At 32.6% G+C, this 21156-nt stretch overlaps 1 protein-coding gene across 1 annotated transcript; it reads right to left on the reverse strand.

The window, feature by feature from the left end:
- Positions 1-2662: 2662 nt before the first annotated feature.
- Positions 2663-9141, reverse strand: LOC107858745. The gene is made up of 5 exons (XM_047404241.1): positions 9038-9141; positions 7487-7635; positions 3689-3758; positions 3404-3523; positions 2663-3329 (listed from the first exon to the last, which is right to left on the reverse strand). Exons 2-5 carry the CDS (start codon positions 7531-7533, stop codon positions 3234-3236), a joined length of 333 nt encoding a protein of 110 aa, XP_047260197.1. The 5' UTR covers positions 7534-7635; positions 9038-9141; the 3' UTR covers positions 2663-3233.
- Between the last annotated feature and the right edge of the window lie 12015 nt (positions 9142-21156).

Here is a 21156-nt window from a genome sequence, read left to right on the forward strand (position 1 = left end):
GGAGCTCAAGTTAGTTGGTTAGATTGTATATATTATTAAATTTAATTAAACTGGCAGGTAGCTAGCTATTCTAGTCATCAATTTTCTTATGTAGAAAAGAGACCTCATGAGGTCGCTATTTTGCATTTTTATTTTTTCAGCAAATGAACAAAAACGACTTCAGGAGGTCTCTTTTTCACAATTTTATTTTTTAGGCACTCAAACAAAAGACTGCAAGAGGTCTCTTATGTTTTAAATAAACCATTTATGATAAAAAGTAAAGAAATAATAGTGACCTGATGAGGTGTCTTTTAATTTTAAAAATAAAAAAATAAAATTAAATAGAGACCTTATGAGGTCTCCTTTAATAAAATAATAACTATTATAAAAAATAATTTAGTGACCTCATGAGGTCTCTTGGTGAAAAATTCAAACAATAACCTAGTGACCTCATGAGGTTGCTTTCAAGCGACCTCATGAGGTCTCTTACAAAAAGCAACCAATGTTTTAGAGACCATCCATTGAGGTCTCTTTTGAAGTCTCTTTTTAAGAAAAAGAGACCTTATGAGGTCTCCTACGGTGGCATGTAGTTCTGGGGTATGAAATCGTAGTAACTTACCCGACTCGGTGCTAAATACTACTTCCTTTAGGTAGCTACGCGCATCTCATGGAAATCTCAACTTTTAAAATAATCTCATGGTTCATAAAGAATCCAACTATAAAATCTGTAATCTCATTTAGAAAAGTGGATTTCAAAACTACTATGATCGTCAAGGTCAAAACTTTCTCAATAATCTCAAAATACTCATATCATGGATGCTTATAGCACAAAAATTCTTAAAATTTCAATCTCAAGTAAGGATTAATGACCCATAATTCAACCTCAGGTTAAGACGTGTCAAAATGCATACTGACTATCATAAAGATTCATAAATCATATAGAAATCTGGAAATTTTTAGCAATATGCCTTATAACCTCAACATACTCATGTACTTCAATTTATAAAACATTGAAAACATCATAATCTTAAGAATAACAACATAGGGTACAAACCCATATTTCAATTCCATAAGAAAACGTGTAAAATCATATATCTTTGTAACTAAAGACAAGTTTTGGATACAAGGACGAAAGGATTGTCCTTGTTCAAATCCCACATACCTTAGATTATGAATTTAGATGAACAAGCTTGCTTGAGACTCTCTTTCGTACTCTTGAGTGAGGGCTCTTGAAGCTTTTGACTTGGGAACCTTGAATCTTAAATCAATTTGTAAAAAACATGGTTAAATCTTGAGGTTCTTGGAGAAAGATTTGGATTTTTCTCTTGAGGGTTAATCTTGGGAGAAAACCCTAGTTTTTGATGCTAAAGAAGAATACAATGTTTGCTCCTTGAAGCTGATGTATTTAGAGGTGAAAAGGATGGAAAAAGACCCAAAAGCCCTTTTAAAAACGACTTTAATTCACTGAACAGAAGTGTGCGATGGCCTGGGCAATGGTCCGTCACTAGCTCGATGGCCCATTGACCTTCCCGTTGTACTTGGCCAGAATGTAACTTTTCTGCCTCTGTTGCGACTGTTTGGGCGACGGTCCATCGCTAGCTCAATGGTCCATCGGCCTTTCCATCACGCTTGGCCAGTAGGTGGGTTCACTGCCTCAACTGCGATGGTTTGGGCGACGGTCCGTCGCTAGCTTAACGGTTTGTCGGCCTTTCCGTTGCACCTGGGCAGTTCAAACAGCTCTCTGTAAAACGGCCATAATTTTTTACTCCGATGTTGGATCTTAGTGAAATTGTTATCATTGGAAAGCTAATTCAATTTTTCACACGATAAAAAGTCAAATTTAGGAAAATTCTATATGATTTAAACATTACTCACTTTGGAAGTCACCCCTTAATCTTCTAGAGACAAAATTTGGCTTGAAGAAAGTTTGGGGTATTACAACTTATCTAGATTTTCTAAGTCTAGGAATTCTTTGGGAACGCTTTAAGGGACTTAGGTGAAGAGGATTTTGCGGGGTCTTACAATATAATAATGTAAATATAACATACTACTAAAAAAGTTGTAAAAAGAGACTTAAAAAAGAGACCTCATGAGGTCTCTTTCCCTCAAAAAGAGACTTCAAAAGCGACCTCAATTGACGGTCTCTAAAACATAGGTGGCTTTTTGTAAGAGACCTCATGAGGTCGCTTAAAAGAAACCTCATGAGGTCACTAGCTTATTTCTTGAATTTTACAAAAAAGAGGCCTCGTGAGGTCTCTAAATTATTTTTTATAATTATTATTATTTTATTAAAAAGAGACCTCATAAGGTCTCTATTTGATTTATTTTTTTTTTATTAAAAGACACCTTATGGGGTGACTATTATTTCTTAATTTTTTATTATAACCAATTTATTTAAAGCATAAGCGACCTCTTGCAGTCTCTTATTTGAGTATGTAGAAAATGAAATTGTGAAAAAAAGACCTCATTAAGTCGCTCTTGTGCATTTGCAAAAAAATAAAAATGCGAAATATCAACCTCATGTGGTCTCTTTTTGTAAAATAATAGCTTTTACAAATACCTACCATTTTAATTCAATTCAATAATATATAAAATATAATCAATTAAATCGAGCTCAAAGAACTCCCACCAATCAATCAAACTACAACAAAACACAAGTAAATATAATCTAATAACTACAAAATGAAAATAAAATTTAAATACCTTGAAATTGAACGAATAAAACATAAAAGTCATACGTTATTTCACAATACTATTGTCCATAATACTTTAAAGTTTTAATGCATTCAAAAACACCTAAGAATACAAATAAACCACCATAAAGTATATAGTTTGGATTATCTAGACAACATTCAACTTTAACAACGCGGCGGTGTATTGCCCACATAGTAATCCTCATCATCTTCATCACTGCTGGGTTCCTCAGTCACATCTCTGTATTGACCATATACTTCATGTGAAATAGGTAGAGACTGTGGAGGTCGAGGAGGGCGCACTACATCCGAAGCAAGTAACGCATCGAATTGGGCCTTCATTCCTGCATAATGTATATCTCTTTGCCTTTCCCTAGCCTGCGAGGCCTTAGCTTCGCTAGATAGCTTAGCTATTTGCTGCTTCAAAGCCAAAATCGTCTCCCTTAACTCATCATCCTGGAAACTACCTAGGACTTCTAGTTCCGAAGGAAATTCACGAAAGGTTCGTTAGGGAAATCCAGAAGCATATCCACACCTACTCGGGCCACCGACCGCACCTAACTATATTCTCTCATTCTGCTCTTGGCTAAGTGGTAGGTCTCGCTTATCTTCTGACAGAGTTTGGCGAAAATCCTTTATGCATTGCAGATATCGATTCTGAATTTAATGATAGTAATATTAAAATATAAATTTAGAAAATAAAGTAATAACTACTAGAAATAGAGGCTTACATAGGTCAGCTGAGCTCGTGGCTCAACCCAAACATCAGGATCTTCAGGAGGTTTCTTCTTCCTTGTATATGTAGCCTTGAATGCCTCAGCCTGAGTTATGGTCCTCCCAAGTTCCTTTTCCTGCAAATAAAATTAATTTAATTTTAATTTCTATGAAATAATGATTACGAAACACTAAATTCTTTTTAGAAATATTGAACAATTCTATAATAATAAAAAAAGTAATATAGTAGAAAAAGCTTTCCTCACAAGTCACAATGCTTCAATGCCAGAAGTATGCTGTACCGTTAGGGGGTTAAGGGATGTAAGAGAGTGCTGAAAATAATGGACCAGTAAGAAGCTGAAGCCATGTGACCTAGAAAGCAAAGATGCCAAGTGACCCCATAAGCAAAGATGATAAATTTGATTAAACCATTGGGAGGAAAGAAACTAAAGACTAGGAAAGGACCTCTTTAGAAATAAATCAAAACAGACTATTCCAAACATGGCAACAACATAATAACAACCTCTTCTATGAAATATGTAGTACCTTTTCCAGCAAAATTCTCAAATCAAACATGAATTAGAATTTCAGTTTAAAGTGCCTTTCTCTTACATTTAGTCTTAGCCGTGACCTGCATTAGTTCTCGGCAAATTCACTTAGTCTTCATGGATTTCCAGAAATATCCAACTTAAGATCAATTGTCTGAACTCCTCGCTATGAATTTAGAAGTATAATTATGCAGAACACTTGATTTTTGTACTAGACAATACATTCTCGAAATATATTAATACGATAAGACCTTTGTATTATTCTGTCATAAATATTCTCTTGTCGCACATAATAGGAACATGTGGAGTTAGAAAAGACCTTTCATGTAGACATGAAATTGGCAAAGCATTTTCATTCAAACAAATATAGAGCTAGAATAGATGGATTTGTGTCTCTTTCTAGATCTTCCTCTTGTGGAACCATCAAAAGTTTTCAAGTCACAGAAATTACTTCTAATATCTTACTATTGTTCATTCTCCACCTGCTAGAAGTGGTTAAAAAACAATGTGCTATAGATTGAGGATCCCACCAGTTTTTTTCAAATGGTTAATACTCCCCTAGTTTCAATTTGTTTGTCTTACTTTCTTTTTAGTACGTTTAAAAAGAATGCATCTTTTCCTTTTCGACGATTCTTACTTTCAGATTTTCACATGTCATGTTCAAGACCACAAGATTCAAAAGTCATTCTTTACTTTCTTAAACTTTGTACCAAGTCAGAGTCAGAAAATAAATTAAAACAGAGGGAATAGACAAGCAGCCCCATGAACACAAGAGTTTTGCTAAACAGTCATTCATTCACTAACATAAAACTGAATATTTTCTCATACATAAATTAAAGCCTTAGCAAGTATAAGCAAGACCCTAAAACAATATCACTTCTTCCTGAATCAGAAACTCAACTTTAAATGAGCTCATGAACACTAAGTACCTCAGTATGTAATGAGGTGTTATGTTTACTCATTACGATCAAATCAATCAACATAACTACACAATTTAAAAGGCAATTGGTAGATAAGAAAGATTTATCATCCAAAAGAAAGATGAACTGACCTATAGGGGAGAACATAGAATCCTCCTCACAATCACACAGACATGGAGGACATGAAGACAAAGCCTTATAGTGCCGCAATGTTGGTGGTCTGACCATGTAAACAATCAAAAACAAATCCACCAGAACCAAAACAAATCGTACTGTCCCACGACTAAAGGACCTATGGTCTGATGGATAAGCCATAAAACTTCCCTTGATATAAGTTGGCCAACCTCGAGTTGGAAGGTAAGTTCTTTTGGTATCCTATAAATACTTTTGCTTGCACCTTCTTGGTGCAAAATTAAAGATACAATTACTATCTTGCAAAAGAAAGTTGGTCAAGCCTCACATATCCCATTCCCCAAAGTAAGTTCACTCTAAAACTACATTAAGTCGCATAGGTACTGACAGCCAGAAGGAAGATATCATAAACAGGCTTTTTCGCTTATATAAATAAATGGGTATTTTTAATTTTAAAACTCGATCGATAACCAACCGAGTCCTCTACCATTTTCCACTTAAATACCCGACTTGGTACACAAATCAGGACTCGAACTCATGTAGTACCTACAGCACCCCCGTGTTGTCTAACCTCATTTCTTTCCCTAAAGTTTTATTACTTTAGTTTTATATAAGAAGGATAAGGTATCACTAATCAATCACAATTCAATAAAAAATACCAAAATCACATGAATGACCTACCAGTTTTCTCATTACATTTCCCTAACTCTGAGCTCCACTCGTGTATAAAGAACCACCCTTAAGAGATGCTCTAGCTTTCTTGCCAATCTCACGCATCTGCTTGAACCTCGAATCTGTCTCCCAATGGTCAACTAACTTTTGCCAATTTTCAGATAGAATCCACCTAGGCCTCTTGTTTTTTTAATGAGCTTTTGATAGCAAGCCAGTAAGTATGTGCCCAACTTTTAACTTGAAGTTTGCTTTAATCTGAACTTCATGTTCTGGATGTCAAACACACTTTCTCTATAATGGCAAGATAAACTAAGATGAATTAATTTGCTAATGAAACACTATCTCTGTAATGGCAAGATAAACTTAAATAAATTACCCCTACCTCATTGACATAGAGATATTGTTCCCAAGAGACCCTTGAATTAAATAAAGCAAGTACAAATTGATTCAAACTTATGAAAAACAAAAACAAAGCTGCAGGGAAGGGAAGAATCCTGCAAGGACTCTTATTAAAGTAACCACATCTTGTAACGATTATAATTTTCCTTACCGAATAATTCTAGGCTGCATAGCTACAACCTAATATTTCATGACTATAAAAGGATCCTTCAAGGCAGAATTAGAGCAGCTATTGCATTCAATACACAGGAGTTTTCTACCAAGCAATAGTCAAGGCAAGAAGGCGTTCATTAAGTCAAGTGCTGGAAGAGAAGGACTAGATTGTCTAGGGTAGATCTATCTAGATCGACTCTGTAAACTGTTGTTCAAGTTGTTACCTTTTTTTCTAGTATAGGTACTAATATTAGATTGAGTAGGTAAAACTTGTAAATTTCAGAAACTAGAGTTTATAGTTTTTGAAAGGGTTAGCAGTTAGCTGAGTTGAGATGCTAGAGTTAGTCCCTTATATTATAGAGTTGTAACTGAACCCGCTCTTTGAAGTAAGTGAAGGTTTGGTTGGAAATCCTACTTATCGTAGGCCATGGATTTTACTCCTTTGATCAAGGAGGTTCTTCACGGTAAACTTGAGTGTTCTACTTTACTGTTTTAAGTTCTATGTAAGGAACCAGGTCAGGTCCCTTACGCTGGGCAGTAATCTTGAGTCCTATCAAGAGTAATGGTGAGAAGCTAATCTATAATAATGCTGAGAAGCCTATGTTTATATATCTGATTCCTGTGTAGTGTTTTGATAAATGACAAATATTTATGAGAACCAGGTTTATCCACAGTATAGAAGCAAGTAACTTGGTCCAGGAAGAATGCTATTTATGGTAACTAAAAATATACAAAGATGCAGGGAAGGGAAGAATCCTGCAAGGACTCTTATTAAAGTAACCGCATCTTGTAACAATTGTAATTTTCCTTACTGAATAATTCTAGGCTGCATAGCGACAACCAAATACTCCATGACTATAAAAGGATACTTCAAGGCAGAATTGGAGCAGCTATTGCATTCAATACAAAGGAGTTTTCTACCAAGCAATAGTCAAGGCAAAAAGGCGTTCGTTAAGTGAAGTTCTGGAAGAGAAGGACAAGATTATCTAGGGTAGATCTATCTAGTTTTTTTTGAACTTTTTTGATAAATCAGTAAGGAACAGAAGAGCTTGGAATGAATATACCCTAAATTCCAAAAGTATCTGTTTTCTGAGATTGTCTGGAATCTTGCCCCAACTCGTGACAACACCCCTATAAAGATCTTGAATGATTTAAGAAAGGATCCTCATAGCAGCATTCGGATTAAAACTGAATTCCAAAATTTAACCATATATAGGTTAAAGCTAAAATAATTATGAGATATTCATAAACTAAATACATTTTGTAAAAACCATACCCATAGCCGTCAGGCTCTATGATAAGTCTGTTGCGCATGTCCCTCATGCAAACTTGTGGATGAACCTGACCATGTGTGATAGACTGGTCTATGGTAGGAATTTCAGGTTCAGAGATATTGCCTCGAAGCGGAAGACTTAATATCCCAATCTGTGGAGTAGATACTGATGAAGGTTGTGAGTTACCAGGGTTAAGAGTTACTGTATGCAAGGCACTAGATGTCTGCTGTTGCACTAGGATACCCTCTGGTATCTATTTCCTCCGGCTACATCAGTACGTTGTTGATTTTCAATACATGTCACTAGTCAAATCTCACGGACCAAATCAGTTACATCCTCTTAATCAATATACACACACAAAGCCTCCCTCGTCCTCTCTCTTCAGTCTACTAATCAAGTACCAAACCCAACACTCTTATTTCCATCATTGCAAACTCTACACACCACATGTCGAGGTTTATTTCAGAACACATCCCCTGACCCAGAGTTATTAGAAACAAGTTCCTCTTTAATATGAACAAAACCATGGTGGTTCCATCTTAGAATGTGCACAAATCCTCTATTCTTCTCCACCTCCACATTCTTAGAACACTAATTCCACACAGTTTGGTTTGACAACACATTGAAACAATAGATGAGCTCACTGAAAATTCATAATAGATAGCTTATTACGATGATTTCATCTACTAATACTAATACACTATAGAACAAAATATGTAGGGGAAAATTTTATACAGTGTAACTGGAATTGAAAAATAAACATGCACTTTGAATAATAGAATGAGTCGATTAATTATGGGAATATGGAGAAGAGACAAAGAGGACCAAATTGTGTGTATGAGTGATTACGAGGGGGAACTGATTTGGTCCGTGAGATTTAATACGTGACACCTATCGAAAATCAACAAGGGTACTAGAGCAACGGGAGGAAATAGGTACTGGAGGGTATCCTAGCCCCTATACTAGCATTGAAGGTTGAAAACAATATATAAATATTGGTTCAAGCAAGTATATGGATATCTGTAAAGTAAAATGAATTTTATCTATAACTAGGGTAAACCTAAATAAAAACCAAAGTAAGCAATCATTGGAAAATGATATAAATACTGTAGAACAATTTCCATCACATCAGACGCAAATTAATCCTAAATGTAAATGTAAACTTCCACGCATAAAAGTAAGATGTAATATGCATACCTTTTTATATTGTGAAACAATACATTACTTCGTTTTTAAGACGACGGATAAACGACACTACAGAGTACTTGGCTAATTGGAGAAACAAGAAAAAAACAATTAAAAAAAATCTAATTTTGCAAAATCAAAAGCCAATGTTGCACATACAGAGAAAAAACCACAATCTAATTTCTGGTTGAAACCCAATTCCATATAAATTCAACACTATCGACTGTACCTACCCAACATTAAGCTAAACAAGGCAACAAAATTCCTAAATATTAATTCACATTTTGGGAAAAAAAAGGAGACCCAAGATATTCACAGATTCAAATTCAATTCTATACATTAATAAGAAAAAAACATTACAGCCTTACTTGGAATCGAAGAGCTGGGCGAGACAGTTTGGGGGAGACGTGAGTTCTGAGAGAGTGATTTTGAGAGGCAAATTTGTGAGAAAAGAAATTAATGAGAGAGCTGACCCTTTATGGGTTTTGTATTCTTTATATTAAAATAATAAATATTAAATTAAAAGAATTAAATAAATGTATATTTTGACTGCTTACTTAATAAAACAGTGACATAAAATTATTTTTAATAATAGATATTAATTTATTAAAACTATAGCGACCTCACGATGTTACAATATATGAAATTTTACTATCCCTCTTTATTTTATTTTGGTGTAATTTTTTCCCGCATTTTTTTTCGACCCTAATATTGTGTTGTTAACTTTTTTTTTTTTATCATTTACCGACTTCATAAGATCTCTTCACAGAAAAAAAATTACAAAAATAAAATGAAGGGATAAGCGACCTCATGAGGTCTCTTATTTTCCATGAATTTTTTAGTTTTCTTTTTACAATTCTTTTAGTAATGATATATTTATTGTAAGCACATATATATTTTACCACCAGAAGTTTTAAGTGATTAATTGATCATTATTTTTGTTTTTGTCATGCAGTACCTTTTTTTCTTGCTACTAGAGGTTAAAATTGATGGATCGATTTGAAGCATATTTATAGTATGATTTTTTTTCAAATTTTTTCTATATTTAAAATCTTTCTTATTTTAAAGTTAACTCTTTAGAAAATCTTTCATTACTTACTTAAAACTTTTTAAAATTTGGTACTTGTTTTTTTTTTATTCTAATGCTTTCATATTTATTTCTAGATTTTTCAAATCTTCTTATAATTTTTAAACTAGTAAAAAAGGTCCTAGTTGTCATTAATTTTGATCACTTCTAACAATAAAAGATTTTCAATAAATATTTAATTAATTTTCATCTCTTAAATATTAAGAAAATAGTTAAAAGATAAATTTGTTCAAAATAAAAACTTTTAATGAAGGGTTGCAATGGTTGTGGCTGAACCTGCCATGTCTACATTGGTGGTGGCGGAACCTGCCACTCTGCATTGGCGGTGGTGGAGGTTGCCATGGTTGATAGACTAAAGTTGTACGTATGATGAGGAATGAACCACAAGATCAATTGTCCTTCCGATCCGCCGATGCTTTTGCTTCTGCTTCATTCGCATCGGTTGCATGGTGGTGGCTGAGCCCGCATTAGTGGTGGTGGAGGCTGCCATGATGAGTGATGATCCACATGCTCAATTGTCCTTCCCGTTCTCCGCTGCAGCTGGCACCTCCACATTCGCCTTTGCTGCATTCACACCGATTGTTGAGAATTTTCCATGATGATTTTGTAGGAGGGGGTGATTTTGTGGAAAATCTTTGATTACTTAAAACATTTTAAACTTTGATACTTCTTATATTTTTCTTATTCTTAGCTTTCATATTTATTTTTAGATTTTTTAAATCTTCTTATAATTTTTAAACTAATAAAAAAGGTAATAGTTGCCATCAATTTTGATGACTTCTAATAAGGAAAAGTTTTGTTATAAATATTTAATTAATTTTTAACTCTTAAATATTAGGAAACAAGTGAAAAGATAATTTTGTCTAAAATAGATACTTTTAGTGAGGGGCAAAAAGTTCAAATAATATTTCTAAGACCCTTGACACTTTTAATAGATTAGTAGTTTAACTGCACGTGCCTCACATGTGTAACTTTGATTTTTTAAAATTAGACTATTCTATCTATTTTGAAGATTTTAATGAAGTGCAAAAAGTTTCAATCACTTCTCAAAAAATCTTCACAATTTAATATAATAAAATAAATATAATATATTTTTTATTATAAGCACATATATTTAGTTAACTTTGATTTTGTTACTAAAAATACGCTAGGAACTAGGGAAATAAAATTAAACTCGGAGATTTTGATTCTTGATTTTCTGGTGAAGGTTTAAATACTAAGATTCCGATCACCATCTTATACTAACTTTCTTTTCTACTTATTAATATTGAATTGAAGACATTTTTCTTTTCCTCCTTTTTCAAGTATGAATTACTCCCTCCGTTCGCTGTTACTTGTCATTTTTTTATATGACACATCCATTAAAAAATAATTATTGATGTGACTATTTCACCATACTAATCCCATTAATAGATGTTTAGAGTAATATGCCTTGAAAATGATTTGGAGAATAAGTTAATAATGCTAAGGGTAAACTAAGAAAAATTCTTTTGTCTTTTCTTGAAATGTCAAAAGTGACAAGTAAAAATAAAAATATAATTAGTGTTACAAATGTATTTACATTATAATGAATGTCTATCAAGATCTATCAAGATTTACTTTGATATGTATTAGGATTTGAAGCATCCATCTTTTACTCAGACTAGGAGTAAATTTCCTCTATAAATAGAGGGGTTTTGTTCATTGTATTTATAATCTTATGATCTCTCATCCCTCAAGAGAAGAAATAAAAATCACTCTCTCTATTCTCTCTACTCTTCTTTATTCTTTCTTGTTTTATAACACGTTATTAGCACAAGACTCTGACAAACAAGGTGAGATTATAAATCTGAAGAATTTCAAGGTTAGTAATTCTTTATGTTATCTTTCTTTTGCTACTATTAATACAGTTATTATTGGATTTGAGGAAAAATAATTGGTTTGGAACCATTTATATTTTAAATTTATTCCTCAAAAACAATATTATAAAAAAGGATGATAATATGTTGGGTTTAAGTCCCATCGATTTATGCCTAAGACGCTTTTATATGAATAAGATGTTGAGTTTGAATCTCAATACACCATATTGATGATATTATGATGGTTAAGGCAAAGTAATGGGTGTTTAATGAAAAGTCAGGAAATTCGATCCATTGAATATGCCCCATTCCATGAAGTGAATGTGGTAGCAATATATGATAAGTCTGAAATATGACAACTTACTTCATTCTTGAGGTGTATTTGGTAGCAGTGCATAATATGTCTGAAAGAAGACAAGTGATTAAATGCACGAATATACGCGTGGAGGGACAATATGATAATGATAATCAAAAGTGACGATATTTTCACACGCTTATATGATTATAAGATATACTAGAGAAGAATCTTCTACATATAATGTAGAAGATTCTTCTCTAGTATATCTTATAATCATATAAGCGTGTGAAAATATCGTCACTTTTGATTATCATTATCATATTGTCCCTCCACGCGTATATGATTATAAGATATACTAGAGAAGAATCTTCTACATTATATGTATGCCTTGATTTGCTTCTGAAGTAGCAAAATCTTGAAAGAGGTTATAAGCTATCATAATTTGATAGGCTTAAGGCACGATTATATTCAATTCTTGGGGAATGAGAAACTTATTAATGCAAACATGCACTTGATTGTGATGTATCACAACTCACCTCCGAAAAAGGTTGAATAATTTTGAAATCTACTTCTGAAGGAGTAAATCTGAAATTTATTCATATAATAGTAAATCTGAAATTTACTAAAGCAAAAACACATATCATGGTAAACTTGGAGTTTACTAGATTAAAATTTCATAAGTTGACATGAATGATTGTGATATCCCAAAGATGTGCATACTGAGTATTGAACATATATTGAAGAATTAGAAAATTCTTCATGAACATTAATGTTGCTTGTTCTCATGATAAGTTGGTTGGACCAACTAATTTTGGGATTGGATCCCTCAAAATCTAAAAAGAATAAAAGGTGAATAAGGGTCTGTTCACCTATCATGTGCTATGTTGAAAAGATGCATCAATAAGATGATCACGTGTACAATCATGGTCAACATACGTTTGACATTCATAAAGTTACTTGTTCAATATAAATTGAGCATAATTTTCAGATTGTGCAATCAAGAAAGTTATCTTGATGATGATGGTATGGCATTGAATTCCATTGATAAATAGCTAAACCATCGCTAATGAGAACAAATCTTCATGTGTTGGTCCGAAATATGATATGTTGCACAAAATAACACTTGTATGCATTAGACCAATAAATTATGATTATTTCTTCCCTATCAATTGGTTCAAGGTCGGAAAACAATTATTTCATCTAATAATTTTGATGTGCGGTATACGATTAATGGATATACCATAATGCACAAAAATGGATTCCTCAAAGAAGTAGAGGTTGTATGTTAGTTTTCCTAACATAAAGGGGAGATTATAAGCGCTATGAAATATGTTAGGAATTATCACCAGATCCTCATCCAAAAGATTATTCAAGTCAAATGCCGAAAGCATCTCATATTAAGCGCAAATGCTCTTATTTTGTGTTCCTAAAGGACAGAGTCTATGCATGAGTGAAACGTGGTAGACTAATCGGTTCTAAATGAAATAGTCCTTGAAAAATAAGGATCAAATAATCATAATAAGAAGGCAATGAACTCTTGAAGAGCCTATGACTTAACACTTCATGAAACCTTATGTAAGGTTCATGTGCCTGAAAATAATGAAGTGATGAGATCTCAAAATGTTATGTCGCATTGTGAACTGATACAAAATGATATATCATCAATATATTTGACACAATATTGATGCAATATTGTGAAAGATTATGAGGATCTAAATTCTACGTTTATTTAAGCATGCTGACGTAGAAACATTTATCAAGTAACATGAAAGGATGTATTTTGGTAAGCGTAAAACTTATTTGATTTGTAGTCCAAACACTTGAAGATGTCACTCATGAAATGTTGAATATTGTCACTTGACAAAACTTATGTGAAAACTTTTCAGGATTCAAACTGCTTGAAGTATATAAAAGTTTATGGGAAACTTATTTATAATCCTTATATTGTATAAGCTTATTGCTTGAACATTATTGGAACTCTTGGAGAGTTTTCAAAGCAATAGATTATTTGCTGAAATTCAAAATATATCGAATTAGATTGGTTATGAAGTACCATATCTTAGTGCAATTGATGCACTCATGTACCTTGCAAATACTACAAGGCCTATAGCCTTTTCAGTCAATTTGTTAGCAAGGTATATTTCTTCTCCTACTATGAGACAACAAAATGGGATAAAACACATGAGCTTGTTTTATTCTAAAAATTGCAGTCCCGATCTTATTGGTCATGCTGATGTTGGATACTTATTTGACCCGCATAAAACTCGATCTCAAATAGACTATGTGTTCATATATGGTGGTACTTCCATATCTTGGAGATATACAAAGCAGTCTATCGTAGCCACTTCATCAAATCATGCTGAGATAATAGCTATTCATGAAGCAAGCTGAGAATGTGTATGATTGAGGTCCATGATACATCTTATTAGAGAAAAATGTGGTGTGAAATATGACAATCTACCCATAATTTTTTACAGAGATAATTCAACATACATAGCACATCTTAAGGAAGGATTCATAAATGAAGATAGAACGAAGCACATTTTGCCAAAGCTTTTCTACATACATGAGCTACAAAAGAATAATGATATTAACGTGCAACAGATTCGTTCAACTGATAATGTGACTAATTTATTCACCAAATCTTCTCCAATTGCAACTTTCAAGAAGATGCTGCACAAGATCAAGATGCAAAGGTCAAGGATGTTCTCATTAGGGGGAGTTAACACGCGCTGTACTCTTTTTTCCTTACGAGGTTTTGTTCCACTGGGTTTTCCTTGTAAGGTTTTTAATGAGGTAGCCGAAATGCATATTATTAGAGATGTGTACTCTTTTTCCTTCACTAGATTTTTTTTCCTACTAGGTTTTTTCTAGTAAGGTTTTAACGAGGCACATTATCTACCAATTAGACATTCAAGGGGGAGTGTTATAAATGTATTTACATTATAGTGAATGTCTATCAAGATCTACTTTGATATCTATTAGGATTTGAAGCATCTGTCTTTTACTCAGACTAGGAGTAAATTTTTCCTATAAATAGAGGGGTTTTGTTCATTGTATTTATAATCTTATGATCTCTCATCCCTCAAGAGAAATAAGAATCACTCTCTCTATTTTCTCTACGCTTCTTCTTTATTCTTTCTTATTTTATAACAATTAGAAAAATGTTAACAGCTAATGGAGGAAGTATACATTATAGTTATAACAATGAGGGAACTCATTAATGTTATGAGTTTAGGAAATTGGTACTCCCTCTATTTCTAAATACTTGTCATTCTTACCAAAAATAGATATATTATAATACTTATTATTTTAGAAAATCAGGCATAATTAATCATTTGTTTACACCTTTACTCTCAATTATAAATACATAGAGAGATTAATATAGCTCAAAAGAGATAACCGATAAAAACCCTGTAGCAAAGAGCAATAGTCAGATTAAAGTAACATAACACAATTGCTATGAAAGAAATAACATAAAATTAATACAACATAGAAACCGAAAACTACATAATTGTGTTAGACTACAAACTTATATAAAGACAACAATTAAATAATTCTAAGTCATTACAATAAAGCCAGTATCCATAGCCGGGAGCAGTAATAAGGTAGCATTCATATTAGTTATTTGACAAGACCTGTGGGCTGTAACATTAACGCTTCTACATCAACAACGAATATGATCTGATCTTTAACTGCACTAAGATCGAATGGAAAAATAATCTCAAATAACTAATAATTGAATCCTATGAATGGAATTCAGTGTAGTGTCTTGTATTTTCAGACAGAACAAAAAAATATTTAGAAACTAAAGCAATCATGTCAGTTAAGTATTATGATGCTAAATAGACAAATCCTAAAGAGAAAAGAGATCAAAGAGGAAAAATATATAGTAGGATTTCATGAATTTAATCTATTCAACTATAAGAATCAAACTGACTAATATTTAATTATCTCTAGGAAGACATCGAAATAACCCTAATTCATTTTTCAAGTGAAAACAAGATAAATTCAGTTGAGTGAAAGTTTTAAGTAAGTCTGGTTAAGTATTCAATTAAAAAAAAGTAAGAAAATCATAGTTTTAACAACAAACCAAGTCTCAACTTCTCAGAAAAAAGAAGAAGAAGCAAGTTATCACCTTTAACGGAAAATGGAATAAAGCAACTAGCCTTGACAAATTTTTATTTTTTTTAACCCTAGCTCAAGAAAATGAAATCTCAAGTTACCTTTGGTCATCAAAGGTACCAGTCCGCCATTTTCTCCATTGGCATAGGAACTCTCGTCAACAACCCGCCAAATAGTCCTCTACCCCTCTAGTGTGGTGGTGGATCCTGCGAAGGCAGTGGTGGAGCTTGCCATAGTTGCGATGGTGGTGACTGAAACCACCACGTATACATTGGTGGCAGTGGAGGTTGCCATATCTAAGGTTGTATGTATGATGAGGAATGAACCACATGGTCAATTATCCTTCCCATCCGTCGCTGCATTCACTTTCGATTCATTATGGCCAATCGCTGAAAGTTTTTCATGGTGATTTTGTAGGAGGGAGTGATAGTTTCTAAATTAACACATAGAGAGAGAAAGTGTATGAAGAGTAGAAGAGAAATGTAACCTTATTTTTATTACAAAAAAAAGGGAGTGGGGTCCATAAGTGGCGGACTTGAATCCATTGTTTCATTGAAGAGGACCATGTGAAATGAGATGATATCACATCTCATGTGGGTCCTCTTCTGTCAAAACAATGGACTTAAGTTCATTAATGATGTGGAACCCACTCCCTTTTTCCTTCAATAATAAAAATAAAGTTGATGATAAGTGTCTTTTTAATCTTCATTTAAATTCTTGCTTGAATTAATGACATATGACTTAAGTTAAATTTAATGACTAAAATTTAATTGGCCAAAACAAATTCATGCCATATTTGATTCAAAATATTATTGTAATCCAATAGTCTTATCAATATATTATCATGTTCATATTATATAAAAGAAGAATCTCTCTTCACACTTATTATTTTCATTAGTTGAACTGCACTGTCTCGCATGTGTAATTTTTAATTATTTAAAATTAGACAATTTTATTTATGAAAAATATTTTTAATGAAGTGCAAAAAGTTCAAAGATCCTTCAAACTTCAATACAATAATGTAAACATAACATATATTTTATTATAAGCACATAAATATTTTAGCACAAAAAGTTCAAGTGGTTAATGAATCGACACTTTTGTGTTTGCCATGTGATACCTATTTTTCTTGCTACTAGAAACAAAGGGAAGAAGAGAAATGTACTTTTGCTCTCTTACTATTCCTATCTAACCCTTTTTAGAGTGTGGGTCCAGAAGCAGCGGACTTGAGTCCATTATTTCATTGAAGAGGATCATATGAAATAAGATGATGCCACATCTCATGTGGGTCCTCTTCCGTCAAAACAATAGACTTAAGTCTATTAATGGTGTGGTACCCACTCTCTTTTTCCTCCGATAATAAAAACAAAGTTAATGATAAGTGTCTTTTTAATCTTCTTTTAAGTTCTTGCTTGAATTAATGACTGACATATGACTTAAGTTAAATTTAATTGACCAAAATAAATCCATGACATATTTGATTCCAAAAATTATTGTAATCTAATAGTCTTATCAATTTATTATCATGTTCATATTATATAAAAGAACAATCTTTCTTCACACTTTTTATTTTCATCAGTTGAATCGCACATGTCTTGCACGTGTAATCTTTGATTATTTAAAATTAGACGATTTTGTCTATGACGAAGATTTTTAATGAAGTGCAAAAAAGTCAAATCACTTCTCAAAGATCTTTCACACTTTAATATAATAATGTAAAAATATCATATATTTTATTATAAGCACATATTTATTTTACCACAAGAAATTTCAAGTGGTTAATGGATCGTCATTTTTGTGCTTGTCATGTAGTACCTATTTTTCTTACTGCTAGATACAAAAAGAAGAAAATAAATGAACTTTTTCTCTCTTACTATTCCTATCTAACCCTGTTTTTATTATCAAAGAAAAAGGGAGTAGGGTCTAGAAGTGGCAGACTTGAGTCCATTATTTCATCGAAGAGGACCATATGAAATGAGATGATGCCACGTCTCATGTGGGTCCTCTTTGGTCAAATAATGGACTTAAGTTCGTTAATGATTTGGAATCCACTCCCTTTTTCCTCTGATAATAAAAATAAGGAAAAATTGCACAAAACTACAACTTAAGATATTTAAATTACTAAAAATCTCTTCACTTAATAAAAAATTATAAATATCTCTTTTTTACATTCCCTTTCTTTAAATCTCCAGATACATAACTTCTACCTAAAATTAGGATATATTTACTGCCCCCCTAAATCATGTCAAAATTAAAAATAAAAATAAAAAATAAAAAATAAAAAGGCATTTACCTTTTTTAAAACACAACACAATGGTAGGGAACTTCTTCGAAACCTCTGACACCCTCATTTTTCCTACTTCCCCTTCATCAACCCCTTTCGGCCGCACCATAAGCCACTTTTTCCTTTTTATATTTTTATAGACAAATCCAAATTTACTTCGAGAACACAAATTCTGAGACTTATTTTTTTAAAAAAAAACAAATCCAAATTTACACAACACAATGAAACTCCGTGAACTCCGTCAACCCATTCTGTCGAAGAAAAGATAATCTGGCACTTCTAGAAGAAAAGGTATTGTTTTAAAAGAAAAGTTGTTGAAGTCACAATGAGAGACATCTTATCAAAGATTTAGAAATTTTTGTATGTGAGTATTTCAATTTGCGATACACTTTTTATAGCTGAAGATACATAATTAAGGTTTGTTCTATACGCATATTCCAGGTGCATATTCTTGTATTTGTACGAGTGATACATTTTTTTTATATGCATCTTTTCATATACATGTATATAGTTTAGAAATTTTCTGTATGCATCTTTTTTAAAATATGTATCTCTTCATCTGATACATTTTGTATTGTGTATCTCTTATACCTTTGTATTTTAAATCTCATTTTTTATATTGATACATCATGTCTTACCATGATATGTTTTAATCAATATTTGTATCTCCTTTTTTAGGGTTAAAATCATTGCAACCAATATTTGTATCTCTTTTTTTAGGGTTTGAAATTCATTGCAAAAAGTTGAAAAAGAAAAATAAAATCAAGACAAAAAAAGAGAAAAGCTAAGGAAGAATAAATTTGAAAGTTGAATATGGAGCATAATATTTTACAAAAATTGCATTATTAACTAAATGCCATTTTTTGGAGATATTTAGATGTTAATTAGAAGATCTGCAGAGTAAATTATTCCTTAAATGATTTAATTACCATTACCTTCCATAATTACAACGAATTAGTTGTGTGTTAAGGTGTAACATCAATCATATATCTGTTTTAATATTATGTATCTAAAAAATTAAAAATCAAAATTTTATGAAATTTTAGAAAAAGTCAAAATATGGTGTAATTATGAATAAACTAGTCAGGATTTATGTAAAACACCCTAAAAATAAAGTTGATGATATGTGCCTTTCAATTTTCTTTTAAGTTCATGCTTGAATTAATGACATATGACTTAAGTTGAAAGGGAAAATGCTATGTTTCCACCCTGAACTATACACGAAATTGCTGAGACATACCCAAACTTTAGGAGGGTCCTATTACCCCTGGACTAATTAAAATTACATTTTTGGCAACCTTAGTACCTACGTGGCACATACGTGGCACATCAGTGAATCAACATGTTGAAGGTCCACGTAGGCACACGTATATGCCACGTATGTACCACGTAGGCACTAAGATTGCCAAAAACACAGTTTTAATTAGTCCAATGGGGTAATAGGACCTTCCTAAAGTTCGGGTGTGTCTCAAGAATTTCGTCTATAGTTCAGGATGGAAACAAAATATTTTCTCTAAATTTAATTGACCAAAATAAATCCATGACATAGGTGATTCCAAAAATCATTCTAATAATCCAATAGTCTTATCAATGTATGTTGGTGCATTTTATTATGAGAAAATGTTCTGTTTCTACCCTAAACTATACATGAAATTGCTGAGACACACCTGAACTTTAGGAGGGTTCTATTACTCCCCTGGACTAATTAAATTTTTTTTTTTGGCAACCATAGTGCCTACGTGGCACATACGTGTGCCTACATGGACCTTCCATGTGGTGATTCACTGATGTGCCACGTAGTCACTAATGTTGCCAAAAATATAGCTTTAATTAGTCCAGGGGGTAATAGGACCCTCCTAAAGTTCAGGTGAGTCTAAGCAATTTCGTGTATAGTTCAGGGTGTAAACAGTGCATTTACTCTTTTATTATTAAAATAAAATATTAAAATGCATGAAAATTAGTAGACATAAAGTGAAGAAAGTGGTGTCATTATTCTTTTAACTCACTTTTATGTTAGTGGGTACAAAATGGTGACAAAAGATAGCCATTAGTACTTGTGACTCATATGACCATTAAGTCTTCTACTCTCATGGTCATTAGTTCTTGTAACTCCATGACCATTAGTTTCATGTAACTTATGTAACATTAAGACCATTTCTCCACCAACATTCAACCACTCATTTTAATATTGAAATAAGAGAGTTATCACCAATTTAGTTGAAGGGAGACTATTTCGCTTAATGAAGATGTGCTCTGCATTGAAACTTAACTTAGTAAAACATCAAACTTTACTCCAGAGTCAGTAGTGAACTCATACTTGAACTATGACTTCTTAAGAAAAATAAAGTATCACTGCTTACACACAACAATCAAGGTGTTGACATAAGATTTAATAGCCAACACATCACGATCATGTGTTATCCCAATTTTGTATGAGCGTTTTTTATAATAAGACCAATTCTCATAGGAAGCAGGCTACTTCCACACTCACATAGGTGAAATCTTTCTAGGGTGGTCCTGTAATTTTGACACCCCACTCATACGAGATATAAAATTTCATTAAGAGTTCTTTGGCACAACCTTCACTGATCATTACAGGAATAAAATGTACTCACACCATAGAAAGGATTAAACAATAGTGCATCCACACCAAGTCATCATACAATTCGTTCTTCCCATTGAACCTGGTTATAGGATCTCTAGTCCCCAGGTTAGGTTTTCTCATATATGACTCATGATTTTTATAGGCCTTCTTCCTTCCCCTCGATGTGTTTCAGACCTTTTATCTTTCCAAGGCCTTGCTTAGTTCATCTGTAATATATGATTACATTATTTGACATACTCAATGTTAGTTG

Source organism: Capsicum annuum, unplaced genomic scaffold (genome assembly GCF_002878395.1).
Source record: "Capsicum annuum cultivar UCD-10X-F1 unplaced genomic scaffold, UCD10Xv1.1 ctg5436, whole genome shotgun sequence".
In the NCBI taxonomy this organism is placed as follows: domain Eukaryota; kingdom Viridiplantae; phylum Streptophyta; class Magnoliopsida; order Solanales; family Solanaceae; genus Capsicum; species Capsicum annuum.

Coding starts and splice junctions, on each gene's coding strand:
- LOC107858745 (XM_047404241.1), bottom strand. CDS start 7,533: ATGAGGGACATGCGCAACAGACTTATCATAGAGCCTGACGGCTATGG. Junction 3,524..3,688: donor CATCCCTTAACCCCCTAACG/GTACAGCATACT, acceptor TTTTATTTGCAG/GAAAAGGAACTTGGGAGGAC. Junction 3,330..3,403: donor CACGAGCTCAGCTGACCTAT/GTAAGCCTCTAT, acceptor CATTAAATTCAG/AATCGATATCTGCAATGCAT.